Genomic DNA, 16,245 nt, shown 5'->3' on the forward strand with positions numbered 1-16,245 from the left:
CAGTCTTTCCAATGAATACTCAGGGTTTATTCCCTTTGGGATCAACTACGGGACTCCTTAGTCAAGGGGTTTGATCTCCTTTCAGTGCAAGGGACTCTCAGGAGTCCTCTCCAGCACCATGATTCAAAAGCATCAATTCTTCGGCACTCAGCTTTCCTTATGGCCCACCTCTCACATTCGTATGTGACCACTGGAGAAATCAGAGCTTTGACTTACGGACCTTTGTTGGCAAAGTGATGTCTCTGCTTTTTAATACGATGTCTAGGTTTATCATAGCTTTTCTGCGAAGGAGGAAGCATCTTTTAATTTGTTGGCTGCAGTCACCATCCACAGTGATTTTTGTTTTTATCATCAGCCTTTTACAAATTTTATTATCAGTCTTTTGCAAAGCTTCCTCCTTCAGGCCCTCAGCCCAGACAACCCTGTGGACTTCAGCAGACACCCTGTAAAGGGACCCCTCCCCGGGCATTGCTTACCTTAAAGAAACCAGGAGATACTGTCAGTTGCATCAACTCCTTAGGTTAATTTTACAGTAAATCATAAGGATGTCTCCTAGAAAATCCAGAGAAATGGGCTCCTATCATTTAAAAAGCCTTGAAAACTGTTGACGTAGTAGCAGGTGGTTTGTTCCAGGTGAAAGTCAATCATAAGAATGTGAACTAGAGGAACAGAAAAATGTGATTCCACTGCAACTTGAATGTTCCTCTCCTCTTTTATAGGAATTTGAAAGGGAAAAGCATGCCCACAGTATACTCCAGTTTCAGTTTGCTGAAGTGAAAGAGGCCCTGAAGCAAAGAGAAGAAATGCTTGAGGTGAGTAGCTTTTCCTTTGTGTGTGTGTGTGTGTGTATGTGACTTGGGAGCATTTTGTCAGTTTACTACCAAAGTTAATCAGTTTTCTTGGGCATTGACTTCAGGTGAATTCTCTATGCCTGCATAAGGAGGCAGCTCCGTTTATTAGAGCAGATTCTCTTTCTTTGGTGGTTTTGGGTTTATTCGGGGACGTGTGGCAGAGAGAATAATGGCCCCTTAAGATGTCCACGTCCCAGTCCCCGAAACTGTAAGTTACGTTTCACAGCAAAGTGGACTTTGTAGATGTGATTGAGGACCTTGTGATGGGAGATGATCCTGTATCGTCCGGGTGGGCCCAGTGTGATGCTAAGAGTCCTTGTAAGAGGGAAGCAGAGTCAAAGGCAGATAGGAGACGTGACCACGGGCTTGGAGGTCAGAGCCATGTGAGGGAGGGGCCACAGCCAGACTGTGGGCACCCCTAGGAGCTTAAAGGAAGCAGAGAATAGATTCTCTCCCCCCTGCCCCATCCCGAGCCTCCAGAAAAGACCCCAGGCCTGCCCACGCCTTGGGGGCACTGTAAGACTTTTGAACTTCCAAGCCCTAGAACTGTAAGAAAATATATCTGTGTTGTTCTAAGCCACTAAATGTGTGGTTATTTGTTGCAGTAACAATAGGAAATTAATACAGGCTTGATTTTCTTTTTTAACCTTTTTAACTTGATTCAAACTTCAGCACCTGTCAGTGAGAATTTCACCCCAGGTTTTCTTCCTGCACTGGGAGCTGGGGAGCATCCTGAGAACAAACTCGGGATCAGTGAGCAAATCTGGCGCTGGGGCCTCCGGGGGGCTTGCTGGCTCCGGGGTTTTCCGCACTGCAGAGTGTCTTCCTGTCTAACCGCGTGTCTGCTTTCTTTCTATCTGTCCCTATTCTTCAGGAAATCCGACAGCTACAGCAGAAACAGGCGAGTTATATCAGGGAGATTTCTGATCTTCAGGAAACAATAGAGTGGAAAGACAAAAAAATAGGGGTAGGACTCCCAAGCCTTTGACGTCTGTGCAAGTGGGCAGTCTGCCAAGCAGATTGAGCGCTTTCAGATTCTTTGGTTTGCTGAAAAGGCTTGTTTGAGTTTGCATGCGACCCCCCACGTGACACGATTAAAAGAGAGACTGCATGAACTCACCAAAATGGACGTTAACTCCAAATTGGAACTTGACTTCCAGCCAGGGAGATTCTCGTTTTGTCGGCACTGCTGGGCCCCCGGCTTGCCTGTGAGCGGCCAGAGGCACAGAGGTCAGAGGAGCGAGGAGGTGCACCTGGCAGGTCCACGTGGGGCTCAGACCTCTTGGAACGCCCTGTCGGTGTCACCTGGGCTCCTTCTCAAAGGGCTTTGAGGAAGCTACAAGGTGGCAGGGGCGATGCCCCTCGAAGCCCCACCTGGGGTCTCCCCAGGGAGGTGTCGGCGTCTCCCTCCCCAAGGAAACGGGCAGTCTGCCTGCATTCAGGTGCGCTGGGTGGGCAGAGAGGAGCCCACTTAATTAAGGAACGGCTGTGCTCTGTGATGCCAGACAGCTTCCAGACCACAGCAACTCACAACCATCTCTAGACGTTGGAGCAAAGCTCGGCGCCTTTACATTGTGAGGCCGCGCCTTGCTTTCACTCTGATACACTCACCAACGCTTACCGAGGATTTTGTGTGCGTGTCCGCATGTGTGCTCTGCTTGCTTCAGGACCACTCTGTGCCTATCTGTGGCAACAGACACCGAGAGTGAACATACGAAAATAGTCAAATTGCTATTAAATAAAGCAGTTGTCACTGGGGGTTCATAAGCATGTCTCCATTTACCCCTCATTGCATGGGTGCCTTGCTTCTGTTACTTCTCTGACTATGCTCTGCAACCACAGACTGAGCCAGGAGAGGATGTGAAAAAGAGCATCCTTCAAAATATTGATGTCCTTCAGGGAGCATGCAGTGGCATTTCTTGGCTGGCGTAAACGACATGGAAAGCTTCACACTGGCCCTGCGGCTGTGTCTTTAGGTGTAGTCTGTTGAATGTCTTGCCGATGTCACTGTTTTCCTTAGTCTTCTAGAAGCCTCCTTCCTAGGAGTCCTGCTTCTGAGGTCATCTGCTCACCTGTGCCTGTCTTCTCTCTCTTTGCTCCGCTGCACGCTCAGGCGTTAGAGAGGCAGAAAGAGTTCTTTGATTCCGTAAGGAGTGAACGAGACGATCTTAGAGAAGAAGTAGTCGTGCTGAAAGAGGAACTGAAGGTATGGAGCCAAAGTACGGTTTAAAAAAAAACCAGGCAACAGCCGCAGCTCCGAGAGTCTCAAGGATGAGCGTATGTGGACGGTGGTGTTCATTCATTTTATGACGTTGATTTTTGTTCTGTTGATAAAATCAAATCGTGGGGTGACTGACCCCAGAGAGGCAAGTGAGGTCTGTACATTCTGTGGGGCATGCCCATTGCCTGTCCATCTTTACAAGCATATCCGATCTTGAAAGCAATTCTGATTTCCAAGAATTTCTTTTGATAAGCTGTCTAAATTTTTTCTGAAACTCGTTAGTAAATTCTCCAGGACATTACTCCAAGTTAGAGTCGATCTTTGTTTTATGTAAATATATATATCAAGGCTGGACTGTAAGGACCTTTCTAGCTGAACAGTGTGTAGATGTCACTAGTCAGACCGGGAGATCTCATGGACTGTAGGAAGTTCTGCATCCTGTCTGGAGCATGTCTAAGGGTCTTCTGCTGCCAGCTGGACACTGAGTGAAATAAACCAGCGGGAGCAGTGGGGGTCAGAGGTCGGGGTGGACTCTCAGCACCATAGGCGGCAGTGTGGACTCTAGGGGTTGTGGCCATGGACTGGCTCCTGCATTGCCAACAGAAACAACAGTGTCAGCTACTTGCAATGAAAGGTCAAGGCCAGAACAGTAAGCCAGCAGGGTCAGAGCTCAGTCACAGAGCTCCTCCTCACCAGGGTGTGAGTACACGTGGAGGGCTGGGGAATTCCTCCAAAGCAGAAGAGAAAGTGCTGTAGACGGAGGGACGGGGTGGTTCAGGGTGAAGCGGGTATCCTGGTGCTGTGAAGTGCGGCTGAGTTTAAAGTTCTTTGCTGTGTGAAAGAAAGTGTGAAAGTGAAAGTTACTCAGTCATGTCCGACTCTCTGCGACCCCACGAACAGTCCATGGAGTTCTCCAGGCCAGAATACTGGAGTGGGTAGCCTTTCTCTTCTCCTGGAGATCTTCCCAACCCAGGGATCGAACCCAGGTCTCCTGCATTGCAGGCAGATTCTTTACCAGCTGAGCCACAAGGGAAGCTATGAAGTGAGCACAAATTGTATTTCTTTGGAATACAACAGACGTTCCAGCCAAGTTTCACCGTTCCTTTCAGAACACATACATGTTTCTTTCTTTACCTCTGTGTCTCCTTTTAAAAAACATAACCGGGGTTTTCGAAGTAAAGACCCTTTTACAGTGATGTGCTTCATGTTCTGCTTACTGGCCACCTGCCGTTAAAAAGGGATGCCGGATGAAAGCGTTTTGTCACCAGCCCATTAAGACGTAGAGGGGGAACATGTAAGAAGGAAGGGCCCTTGGAGGAAGACTTCCCAGATCTGCGTGTGTTGATAGAATATTCACAGGGGTGGAGCCTAGCAATTCTCTTCTCTGTAGGGTTTTCCTCTGCTTAGGGAAAAGTGAGGTTTCTTACAATTACTATTGATAAAATAAAGTTCAACCGTGTACCACTTAGTATTACAATGAGCTTGTTTTTATTCCCAGAAACATGGAATAATACTAAATTCAGAAATAGCTACCAACGGAGAGACGCCAGACACTCTGAACAACATTGCCTCGCAAGATTCCACAAAAATGACAAAGGAAGAGCTGAATGCCCTCAAGGCGACGGGGGATGGGACCCTCGGTAAGTACGTGCTTTCCTTTGACCCTTCCGTCTTCCGGTCAGCATCGGTTCACCTCTGTGCCTTGGTAGAGCTGACGCGGCCATCACTGATCGATTAACCATCACCCAGCATGCCCTGCATCCTGTCACCTCATGGGAACGTCTCACCACAGGGTCCCACCACCCGCGTGTGTTGTCTGGCGTGTACTTCTGTTCATTACTCACAACCAAAGGCTTAAGAATATGTTTCTTTTGCTTCTCAAAGCTACCAGTGAGACTGTGAATACATGGAAAATAATCTCAAAAGTCAGTGACAGTGTGGCCATTTCTATTAGGTTTTCCTCAGTTGTGTGCCAAATATGGCATTGTGACTTACTCTGTTACAGAATTGTCAAAAGAGCAGAATAGCCACGGCTGTACAGTGAGTCAGTTGACCATATCTGCAAGCCGATGCTGCAAGTCCTGTGCACCGTTAAGCGTTTTGAGAGCCTGAGGTGCCTATGGACAGCCTAGATGGACAGGAAGCCCTGGGGTGTGAGTGTGGTCGGTGCGGACGGCTTTCCTTGTAAACAAGAGTCTGAGTATGTCTGCCGTTTGTCAGAGGTGATGTTCCTTTGTATGTCATGTTTTTGCTTCTGAAAGAGTATAAACTGAGGAACCCAACAGACAGTAGGAATATGTTATACAATTTGCAGATATCTGAGAAGATTCACTGGTTAATATTTGTCATAATACTCGGCTGTAATCAGCATCTGATGGTCAGCCTGAAATTGTAGCTGGCAAATAAGGCCTCCCTTGCAACCGGTGATCAGCTGCATTTCAGCTTTTCACAGCGAGGCTGGGACAAGGTCAGGGACCATGGCTTTCATTTCCATTTGGAAGGTTCTCCATGGAAGCGGAGAAAACTGTAGACCCAGCTTCCCAGGTCTGTGTTTCCAGAATGTGCTTCATTATCTGATGGCTATGCAAGAACCACAGCTCTTCTCGTTGTGTTGAAGTTACTGAAAGACAGTAAACTGATGACTGTCCATCCTCCCTCTGTGTTCCTACCTGAGCGGCTAGGATTCATCCTGCCACTCTTATACGTTTTATAAATCCTTGATAACTGTTGGTAACAGACACTTAAAGAACTAGAAACATGCATTTTGTGTATGCACGTATTTTTGGATCATATATAGTAAAGAATTGTGGGAACTCCCAATACGTATGTTTATTTTTCATTTATATGTGTAATATTTAGTTAATATAAAATGTACATTATAAAACATACACAATACTAGAGATTTTTAAGGAATGAAGCAAAGGTAACTCTAAATGGAATCCTGCTTGTCTGTCCACTTTCCCTGGAGACTGCTGGTCCTAAGTCACCCAGCTGTGACTTTCAGTGACGTGGCAGCTCCAACACTGGGGTGTTGTTTGTGTTGAGAACCCAAAATGTGATTCTTCATTTCAAAGCAGTAACAGATTCTTTCATTCATAAGTCTTTAATTGATGAATGGTTCATGTTTGGTTACGTGGTCCCTTGATCGGAGGCACTGGCCTCCTGCTGTAGCTGCCTGCCCCCCGGGAAAGCAACAGAGGTGGGGAAGGCACAGGCTGCTTCCCCAGGAAGACAGGGATTAGGGGTGGAGGGTGAAGTCGTTTTTACCTCCACGAGCTGTTTCCAAAGTGGCTTCCTTGAGGTGGACCTCGAGGCTGAGTTTCTTAAGGTGAACGGAATGTTTCTTTTAAAAACGATCTGAAGGCTGCTCTTAGAGCTGGGTGATGGGCAGTGCAGTTCGACAGCTGCAAAAGTGTAGGTGTGGTCCCCTTGTGCATCCAGAAATGAGAACGGGGACCACGAACCTTGAGTCATTCTGAAACCCCTCATCTTGGATGGCTGGGCTGTCTGATCCGGAGCTCTTCCTTATTTGTTAAGAGTTCACCTTTGAGAGTCCGTTCACCCCACATGGCACCAGCGTGGCGGCAGTGGCCTCTGCTGATCCAGCATTTGCTCACGCGATGGCTGCTTTGCCGCACAGAACTGGCAAAGGCTTCTGTCCGCGTACTTCTCTGATGGCTCTCTCTCTCTCTCTAGGAGCGGGGTTGGCTGGGAAAGAGAACATGTGTTTACATTGTAATTTGTGTTGTATGGTCAACCACATCATGGGGTCCCTTCAATTTTCTCAATGGTCTTTTAGGAAGAGCCAATGAAGTGGAGGTGAAAAATGAAATGGTGGAGCATGAGGGGAAAAGAGAAATCTTGCAGAACACAGAGCAAAGGCAGCACAAAGAGGACCCGGGAGAGAGCTGTGTGGACACAGCGGTGTTACATCCTGGTGACAGTGCCGAGGACCAGAAAGCCTCTGAAGACACTGCCCCCTCCCCAGGAGCATTACTGAGTTCCGAGAGTGAGGAGCAGGTTCAAAGCCAGATTCTAGAAACTGCTTCCTTCCTTGCAGACACACAGCAGGCTGAGTCAAGTGAGGTCATAAACAGTGAACTAGTTGGTGAAATCTCAGATCCTGGGATTGGGCAGGGCAGTGGTAATGCTTTGGATATCGAAAACCAAAGGGAAGAATCTGCCAGAGAACGGGAAAAAGGAAAACAGGAAGATTTCAAGACCAACTTGGAAGAGATGAGCACAAAACCGTGTCAGGAGTCTGCTCCTCCGCAGATATCTGAGGCTGAAAGGGAGAGCAGTGCAGACGCTGGCGAGCAGAGTGGGAGCCCCACAAAGGCTGAGCCAGAGGCAGGGCTCACTGGGCTGGGGGAACAGGGAGGCGCTGTAGCCTCAAGTCCTCTAAGTGGCAGTGATGACTCAGGGAGTCCCCATGAAAAACGCCTGGTAGACGCCCCAGAGGGGTCAGACCCCAGCGCAGGGCAGGATGTAGAGAAAGAACTTGCCAACCAGGAGGTAGCCAAGCCCACGGAGGCCCCAGTTCAGAGCACAGAGGCAGGCGGGGAGAACAAGGCAGAGGAGGATGAAGAAAGGAACTTACGGGAGGAAAAGCCAATTGAGCCAGAAGCCCAAAGCATCCCTCGTCCTCCAGAAGCTGAAAGGAATCCTCAGGAGGTGACGGACCCGAGGGTGGAAGGTGCTGAAAGTGAACCCCTGGATGTGAAAGAGCCCAATGAGGAGAATGACCAACAAGGAGAGGCACTGGATTCGTCGCAGAAGAAGACGAAGAACAAGAAAAAGAAGAACAAGAAGAAAAAATCCCCGGCCCCTGTGGACATCAAAGATGTTCAGAAAGAGTTAACACTTCAGAACCCAGATTTAAGGGAAGTGAAAGAAGAGCAGGAAAAAGTCACTGATGAAAAACCAGTTGTAGAGGCCCAAAACGAGGTCACTAAGAACCCAAAACAGACCAGTGTAGCAGAGAGCAGTGAAAACAGTGATGGTCCAGAAAATCCTAAAATTGAATTGGATGGAAAACTTAACCAAGACGATGCTGCTGTAAACACTAAGGCTGGTGGAGACATGTTGGATTTTGAAGATAATATGATTCAGTCGTCAGGCACCAGCAATAAAGAACTAGACAAAGGTGCTGTAAAAGATGAGGCTGAGGAAGATGGCAGTGCTCCCAGTGGTCCTCCAGGTCCAGAGGATATAGAGGTGCCCAGCAGCGCCCTGCTCGGAGATGGAAGTCCCTCAAAGGCCATTAGCGATGCCTCTCAAACAGAGGGCACAGGAGGGCATGGGACACCAGAAAATCTAGGTCAGACAGTCAGAAGGTTTTCAGACAGCATTTGTCTACAAAACGATGGCCTGGCACCAGCAGACGAGGCGGGGGACTTTAATTCAGAAAGCAAGGAGGAGAAGACAGATGGGACTGGGAAGGGCAGAAACAAAGAGGAATGTGCCATGTGGTAGGTCGAGGCAGGGTCCTGGGGAGGGGCCAGGACTGCACAGCACGTCAGCTGGGAGAGACCCAGAGAATGTTCTAGATGGGCACAGATGCACCGAATGACAGTCAGCCACCGGGTTATCTAACCCTTCAAGCTGTATAGACTGTTACCTGTGGATTTCTGTTTCATCATTAAAGTCATCACCCCGATGGGAGGGACACTTCTGTTACCAGAGTAAAGTCCCACAGGGAGCGCTCCAGAAGTATCAGCGGTGTGTACTGTTTTGTTTCTGCTTAAAATCAAAACCCAAACATTTAGCTTTTCCTTAAGCTGATATGAATGTGCATATTCTTGACCAAATGTTTCAGCATCTAATTCGAAGGACCAAATAGTATCCTGAGATTTCCACATTATAATTTAAGTGGTCTCATTTAAACATATGTGCGTTCATATTTGATTTTGATATGTATAATATAACCTGTATGGTATTTTATTTAAAAAGACATAAACAGCAAAGCAGTGTATAGGTCACTGAGTCATGAGAGTTGCACCTTAGGACAATAATTTATCACATGAGGGACAGCAAATCACTTACTTGCCTTGACCTCGTACAAGTATCTTATCTCGGACCAATACTTTTCCATCTTTTTCTTGAGGATACCTGAATTTATTTTGTAGGAGATTTTGACTTTGTGCCAATTATGTACCAAAGTTATTTTATACAAAGACTTTTTTTGTTCTGGAAGAGATATATGTTGTAATTGCATTTCCTACTGCACTATTTGGGCAGGGAGAATCATTTCTGAAATTTATTTTTTTAACCTTAAAATTACTTCTCTTTGTCTTTGTTTAATCATTATTCAGTAGACCAACACAAAAGGGCCCTTGTGCAAACTGCTGAGTTGAGTCTGACAGGATATTTTTAATAGTTGAATCACTTTTGGTTATTTTGGTATAAATATTTTCATTTGTTGTTTTTCAGTATATTCTTAGTGAAAATTTGTTGTTTTGATCCTCCTAAACAAAATATATATTTTCTATATGAAGAAACGTTTAAAAATAATTGTAAAGTTAAATAAAGATCATTGTAAAATATTACAAGGGGATGTACAGTATGAATGCTGTTGACACTTTATGAGATCACATGACTTCCTATTATTGTTACAAGGTATAATTGAGTACAAAAAAGACCAAAACCTCAAAAAAACTTGAGGCAAACATAAGTGTTACTATGTCACTGAAATAAAGACATTTTATAATTTTACAAGCCTGTGATTTCACTCTTGTGCTACTTGAATTCTGGTTGTGGCTACATAATGCTATCTTTAATCTACTTTTGTCTGCTTCTGGGTTGCTGATTCCCAGTCGGGGTTCCGTGGAGAACTTCTGCTTCATGGCCCTTTGCCGGTAGTGAATAGCTCTGCTCCTGGCATCCACCCTGGGGCCAGTGTTGGACCATCCTTGAGCAAGATCTTTTCCTCAGAGAATCTCCTGTGATCTGTGGTTCTGATGAAGAGCTCAGTTGAGAAAAGTCTCCATCCCGTGCTTAGCGGTACTTACAGGTGCCGACATTTAGACTGTTTCGAACAGGATGATGGGAATTTCAAATAAACACTGACTGTTTCTGCATCCTCTCCTGGAGCAGGGGACGATGGGACTGGCCAGTTCTGTCCACTTATGCCACTTGCATAGAAAACTAGGAAGCCTGCTAGACCATCAGGTCCGAGGGCTGCCACAGACTTGCAAGTCAGTGTCTCTAACTTTAGCATAGCTATGCTCGGACTGGAATGCCCTCTGTGAAGCAGCTCTCCTTCCTGCCTTTCAAGGCCTCTGGGGAAGTGACTCAGCAGCCAAACTCACCCCATGGTGAGCTCATCAAAGCCTTTTAAGGTCTTTCCTCTGTTTTTCATGTTATTCAACAGCACATTTAAGGGCCTTGCAATACACTTCCCATCCCTCAGCAGTCTCAACTGTTCACTCCTACATGTAATCAATGAACATGTAGATCACCTCCTATACGGAAGGTGCTGAGAGCCAGCACATAGGACCAGCCACCAGGGGGAGCAGGAGCTGAGAATTGGAAAGAGAGCAAAAGAGAAGACAAGGATTCTAAAGGGTCAAACAATTCTTGATCATCTAAGAATCTTCATTATGAACATCAGTGACTCTGCTCCGAGGACAAGATGATATTACAGCCCCACCCAGTAATTAAGGTGCATGTGAAGGCCCCTGAATTACCAAGAAATGTTTGCCTCTGGTGTATTTGGTGTTGGAAGGCATGGGAGTATTGAATTGCCAAAAAGTTCATTTGAGTTTTTCTTATACAGTCTTATGGAAAAACCCGAATTAACTTATTGCCCAACCTAATATATAAGGCAATTTGGAAAGATCGCAATGTCAAACAAGTCAGACTCAGAAAAGAATCCAAAGGTTACGCACCAAACACATCCCCAGAGTAACTTGGACTGCTGAAGTTTCACTATAATGCAGACAGAGAAAAACACGGATCACTGATTCTTTAAATCAAAAAGCTGGGATATTTTTCAGCCTCAAACCAGAACATAGCGGCTGTGTGTAGAATGTTAATCTTCCTTTCAAAGTATAAGTAAGTATAATTATGAGTTTATTTTAAAAGATAGAGAAAGGTACTGAGAATTTTGAATTATAGGCTATTTTATCACATACAAAGGTTGGGAAGCAGTAAAATTTTTGAAAAGAGTGTTTAAGAATTACTTTCTGTGACATTGAGTATTTCTAGTTAAAGGAAAACCTAATGACCTGAGCATTTAAATTTCCACTGTCACTGGTACCCTGGAATGTTGCATCTGGGTATTTAGACAGTTTAGGGTTCCTGTTTTCTACTGATAGATTCCTTTCCTAGGAGACCCCTTTGTGCAACATGCCAGCATGACCATCAAAACAAAAGATTCGAAACAACAGTAAGATTCATTCCAAGTGTTGGCTCCAAAAGGAAAGGAAGGGGTGTTTGTGAGTGTGTTACATTCAGAATATGTACTTATTCGGTGTGATAATCTTACATAGGGAAAACAATCAGGAGAAAAACCCCTTTCACCCTTTCTGTCCCTGTTACTTCAAATACGTATGTATTTTTCAAGATGTGGAAGGCTTCAGCTGTTCCCTGAACTGAAGCAGTGGCTGGTGCAAGGAGTTCCCATCTGTACAGACCTCTTTGGCCCCAGAAGCAGGAGAAAAAAAGAATTGCCTTCAGCAGCCTGTCGTGTCCCGGAAGGAGGGGTGATCCTGGCGTGGGACGCTGGGCCTGGGCAAGATGGAAACTGACCACATAGATTATGATCAAACTAAGTCAGTGCAAGAAGGAAGCAGAGAGGGGACCACACTCAGTGGGTTCCTCGAGACCTGTCGTAACGATCAGTATCTTCGCGAGTATCGGGGGAGATGACTTTTCTCTGCAGCGGGGCGGGGAAGCCTAAGGATGGGAGAAATTAACCTAAGGATGAAGATTATTCTCCTGAGTGTGTATTATTATAAGTAAGCAATTTACCCTCTCTGTGCCTCACTGTACTGTCTGAAATCGGGGTTAGAACCTGCCTTTTAGAGTGGTGATGAGAATTAGATCCAAGTAAAGCAGTAAAGAGAGGCGGCCTTGTTGCTGGCGGTCGACCTTGCTGTAGCCTGGACAGACGCAGTCACAGCACTCGGGCCCCCAGAGCAGGGCTGGGGGCCCAGTGCTTCCTTGCTGCCCCCTCAACTGTCTATATGGCTTCGCCACTTTGTTCCTCATTTCCAGGTCTCTAAAGTTCACACCAGAAAGTGTGTTGGGATTTAATATATCGGGTGAGTGGGCCAAAAATGTCTTTTGCATTTTCCATTCAATCTTACAGAAAACCCCAAGTGAACTTTTTGGCCAGCCCAATATAAAAAACAGATTTTTTTTAAAAGGTAAACTGTTGACAATGTTACTAAAATAACTTTAATTTCCAATTATTTTTAACTTCCTAATATAAAAGAAAACTCTGAGTCTGAGACTTTGTGACTTAGTTTTCTTAAATGCTCATCCTTTGAGTGTCAGAGGCCAGTGATGAGTAGGATTGCTTAGTGAGCACAGGTTTGCGACACTCTTGCTGAGGATCACAGTGATTACCAGTCAGGCCTCACTATTTGCCTGACAAGTTAGACTTGCTGATTTTTAAAGCTGTAATAAAGAGGTACTCATTTTCTTTTTTTATTGACGTGCAGTTGAGTTACAATATTATATTAGTTCCAGATGTACATAAAAACATAGTGAAGTGTTTTTATAGGTCACACTTTATTTCTTGTCCTGTACAATACACCCTTGAGCCTTCTTACACCTTGTATTTCGTAGCTCTTCATCCGTCTTGTTGCTCTCCCTTCCCTCTCCCCAGTGACAACCACCTGCGAGTCTGTTTCCATCTTGTTAAATTCATGCGTTTTATCCTTCAGATCCCATATGTGATGACACGCACTGTCTGTCTCTCTGACAATGGTGCTCATTTTCTTTATATCAGACAGTTTTGCGTCTTTCTCTTCTCCAGTTTCGTAAAACTATTTAATTTTAATCTTCTCCAATTCTGCTTTAAAACTTCTCACATTTATCTCTCTCCACTTTTCACATGTCCACCGTAAGATGAAAGGTCACATTACCCTTGTTTTTTTATTGCTAGCACTGTTATTACATTTTAACATTTTTTTTATTTGCTAAGATATTTGAAATCTTCTAATAGAAAAAATAATGATAAAATTGTAAATGGATCCATGAGCCTCAAATCACTTTCTGTTATATTCAGTGTTTCTTATGCCTGTGGTTATTGTATATAGGAGTATAAAATATACAGGATGAAATGAAAAGTGATACTGCATAAGAGAGCCAGGTTTTTAATTTTTTTTAATTTTTGTTTCAGTGTTGGGTGCATTTATGGAAAGGACAGACTAAAACATCTGTCAGAAGCAATTTGTATGTCAATTAAAATGAAACTCAGAAGGATGATAAATGTATCTTACACGTAACATTTTCTGCTTTCATTTATTTTGTTGTTATGCCTTTCAAAATAGCAATTTAGGATGTTGGGAAAAGCAATTGAGAAAGCATATAATTTGGATTAGAATGAGGATACATGACTTTGCAAAAATGAAAACAAAGGTGTGTTTTTTATGAACTATTTCCATTCACACAGCTAATCAAAATCTGTGCAGTGTGAGAGCACTGCCCCTCAGGAAGAAGAGCCTCAGGCCAGGAGTCGGTCTGACTCAGATGGCCGGGTGTAGGCAAACAGCACAGTGTCAGGCGTGGGCCCTGGGGCCTCAGGGTCAGAGTTGGGCCGGGGTCCTCATCTGTAGAGGGGGAGTGTGGCAGCAGCGCCCACGCGTGGGGCTTCGTGGGCAGTGGTGTGAGTTCCTGGGGCACACCACAGCACACATCGGCACCCATCAGCATCACCTCATCCTGATTTTGCCTGGAAAAGCTGGTGTAGGATGTTGCCCCTAAAATCCTCCCCAGTCTTAGTTTCGCCCTCTGTACTCTGGAGACTGTATCCCTTGATGCCCCTTCACAGAGACGTTGGGGGCATTTCTGGGTGCTTCGGTTCAGTCACTCAGTCGTGTCTGACTCTTTGCGACCCCATGGACTGCAGCACGCCAGGCTTCCCCATCCTCCACCGTCTCCTGGAGCTGGCTTACATACATCCAAACTTCTGTGTCTGGGGTGGGAGGAATGACAGAAACCTGAGCTATTGCTTTGTTGTTCCTCAAGAGAAGAGCAGCTCCTCACAAGTGTGTTAGCCAGTGTGTCATCAGCACATGTAGGGTCCGAAACAACTCTGACGTTGGTGAGTCTTTGAGAAATGAAGAAGATACAAACGTCTGGGGTAGAAACTCGGAAAGTCAAGGCTAATGAAAATGCTGGTTTTGTCCGGTCATGATCCTCAGTGTGTTTACAATACCTTGCTAACGATGTTAAACCGTGACGCCTGTGAGATCTTGTGTTGCAGTGTGGTTTGGCCTTAGAGCTCTTGCATGCTAACCCAAAGTAGAAGATTAGCCTGCTTGCATGCAGCCGGACACTGCCCTACGAGACAAGCATGTGTGGGAGGTTGATGCAGCTCAGCCTTCCCTTGGCTGAATTCCTCCCCATCCTGTCTGTGGCCTCATTCACTGTGGTACGTGCGTAACACCCTCATCATCAGTTTCACTAATCCCAGTGCTCATCCTGCGGTTTAGCCATCTGCCGAAAGGGGCATTCACCGAGTCACCTAAACCTGTTATCCTTCTGGTTTCTTTAGATATTAGGTTGAAAAAGCTTGTTGAAGAACGGGAATGCTTATTGGAACAGGTAACGATCTTTTTTTTATTACTTTTCGAGTTCTGGAATGGGGCACCTGAAACCGGGACCCTTCGACTCTAGCTTCTTGCTTCATCAGGAAACCCCTGATACGTCATGCCTGAAGATAATTATTAAGCCAACCAGTGTTCTTAATGTTTTTATCCAAGTAAGACATCAGAAGTCATATTGGACTTAAAGAGGATGTCCCAGAGATTCAAGGCCATGTTCTGAATTTGGCACACTCTACATGAATTGCTGTTTAAATAAAGGATTTGGGTAGAACACCTTGATTAAACATTGAGAGGCAAGGGTGTTCCTGAGACTTTCCAGCACCCTTTCTCTTCTGCCTGCCCATAAAGGTCAGTTTTGGGGCTTCCCTGGTGGCCCGGTGGTTAAGAACCCACCTTCCAATGCAAGGGGTGCACCATCAATCCTGGGTTGGGGAATTAAGGTCCCACATGCAAAAAAAAATTTTTTTTAAGTCAATTTTGTAATCTCTCCATGATCAGCACCCCTGTCCAGCAGGTATTTCTTGCTTATAGCTGATCCAAGTTATTTTCACTGCTGTTTACCTACCTTGATCTCTTCTGCCCCAAGAAATCCTACACAGTTGTACGCTTTGGTCTTTTTCATAGTGGGATGGTGAAAGTCGCTCAGTCGTGTCCGACTCTTTGCGGCCCCATGGACAATACAGTCCATGGAATTCTCCAGGACAGAAGACTAGAGTGGGTAGCCATTCCCTTCTCCAGGGGATCTTTCCAACCCAGGGACCGAACCCAGGTCTCCCACATTCCAGGCAGATTCTTTGCCAGCTGAGCTACCAGGGAAGCCCTTTTTCACATGCAAGGTAGGATTATTAAGAAATTATTCCACAGTCACTTTCTAAGGAAACTCGATTCTTCTCATTTTCCCTCGTAAGCCTAATCAAAGGTATCTGCCTCACTTTTTTCAAGTTTTGAAGATTTCTCTCAAAATTGGGTAAACCACTAAATGTGGTGAGAGGATCCTCTTGAAGTGCCTGTGATCTCCTGTAAACCTGTGTCCGTGGTAATTCTGTACCTGCTTCCCAAAGCAGTGTGCACCGATGCTGTGTGTATCCATGTGGGTCTGTTCTGCTCCTATCAGTGGCAGTGGGGAGGACTCCCAACAAGTCCGCAGAGATTGGAGGCTAACAGGACCAGGGCTGGGAGACTCCCCATTGCACGACAGAAAATTCTACACATACACGCACACACACACATAGCTGTTAATTGCAATCCCCACTACTATATGTGTGTGTGTCTCTCACAGAGGGAAGAAAGCCACGTAGAGGCCAACCCCTTGAAGGTGGCAAACCTGCAACCTGATGGGGTTCTGTTGCGGACAGCGCTTCTGTGCCTGGAAGGCTCCTGGTGGCCTATCTGC

The 16,245-nt window shown here is 45.6% G+C and overlaps 1 protein-coding gene across 50 annotated transcripts in view; it reads left to right on the forward strand.

Annotated features, from left to right (window-relative positions):
- LRRFIP1 (LRR binding FLII interacting protein 1) overlaps window positions 1–16,245 on the forward strand; it is a 157,863-nt gene that overhangs the window by 135,415 nt on the left and 6,203 nt on the right. For 25 of the 50 annotated variants that reach the window (XM_081491161.1, XM_081491145.1, XM_081491148.1 and 22 more), the window contains 5 exons: window positions 720–812; window positions 1,726–1,818; window positions 2,965–3,057; window positions 4,571–4,712; window positions 14,801–14,850. In XM_081491161.1, the coding sequence (XP_081347287.1) occupies window positions 720–812; window positions 1,726–1,818; window positions 2,965–3,057; window positions 4,571–4,712; window positions 14,801–14,850 (471 nt within the window). Of the gene's footprint in view, window positions 1–719; window positions 813–1,725; window positions 1,819–2,871; window positions 3,058–4,570; window positions 4,713–6,871; window positions 9,785–14,800; window positions 14,851–16,245 lie in introns of those variants that run through there. The other 25 variants (XM_081491123.1, XM_081491126.1, XM_081491129.1 and 22 more) reach the window with 4 other exon arrangements.

Source organism: Giraffa tippelskirchi, chromosome 5, assembly GCF_054371585.1.
Source record: "Giraffa tippelskirchi isolate mGirTip1 chromosome 5, T2T-mGirTip1v1.2.pri, whole genome shotgun sequence".
NCBI classification, from domain to species: domain Eukaryota; kingdom Metazoa; phylum Chordata; class Mammalia; order Artiodactyla; family Giraffidae; genus Giraffa; species Giraffa tippelskirchi.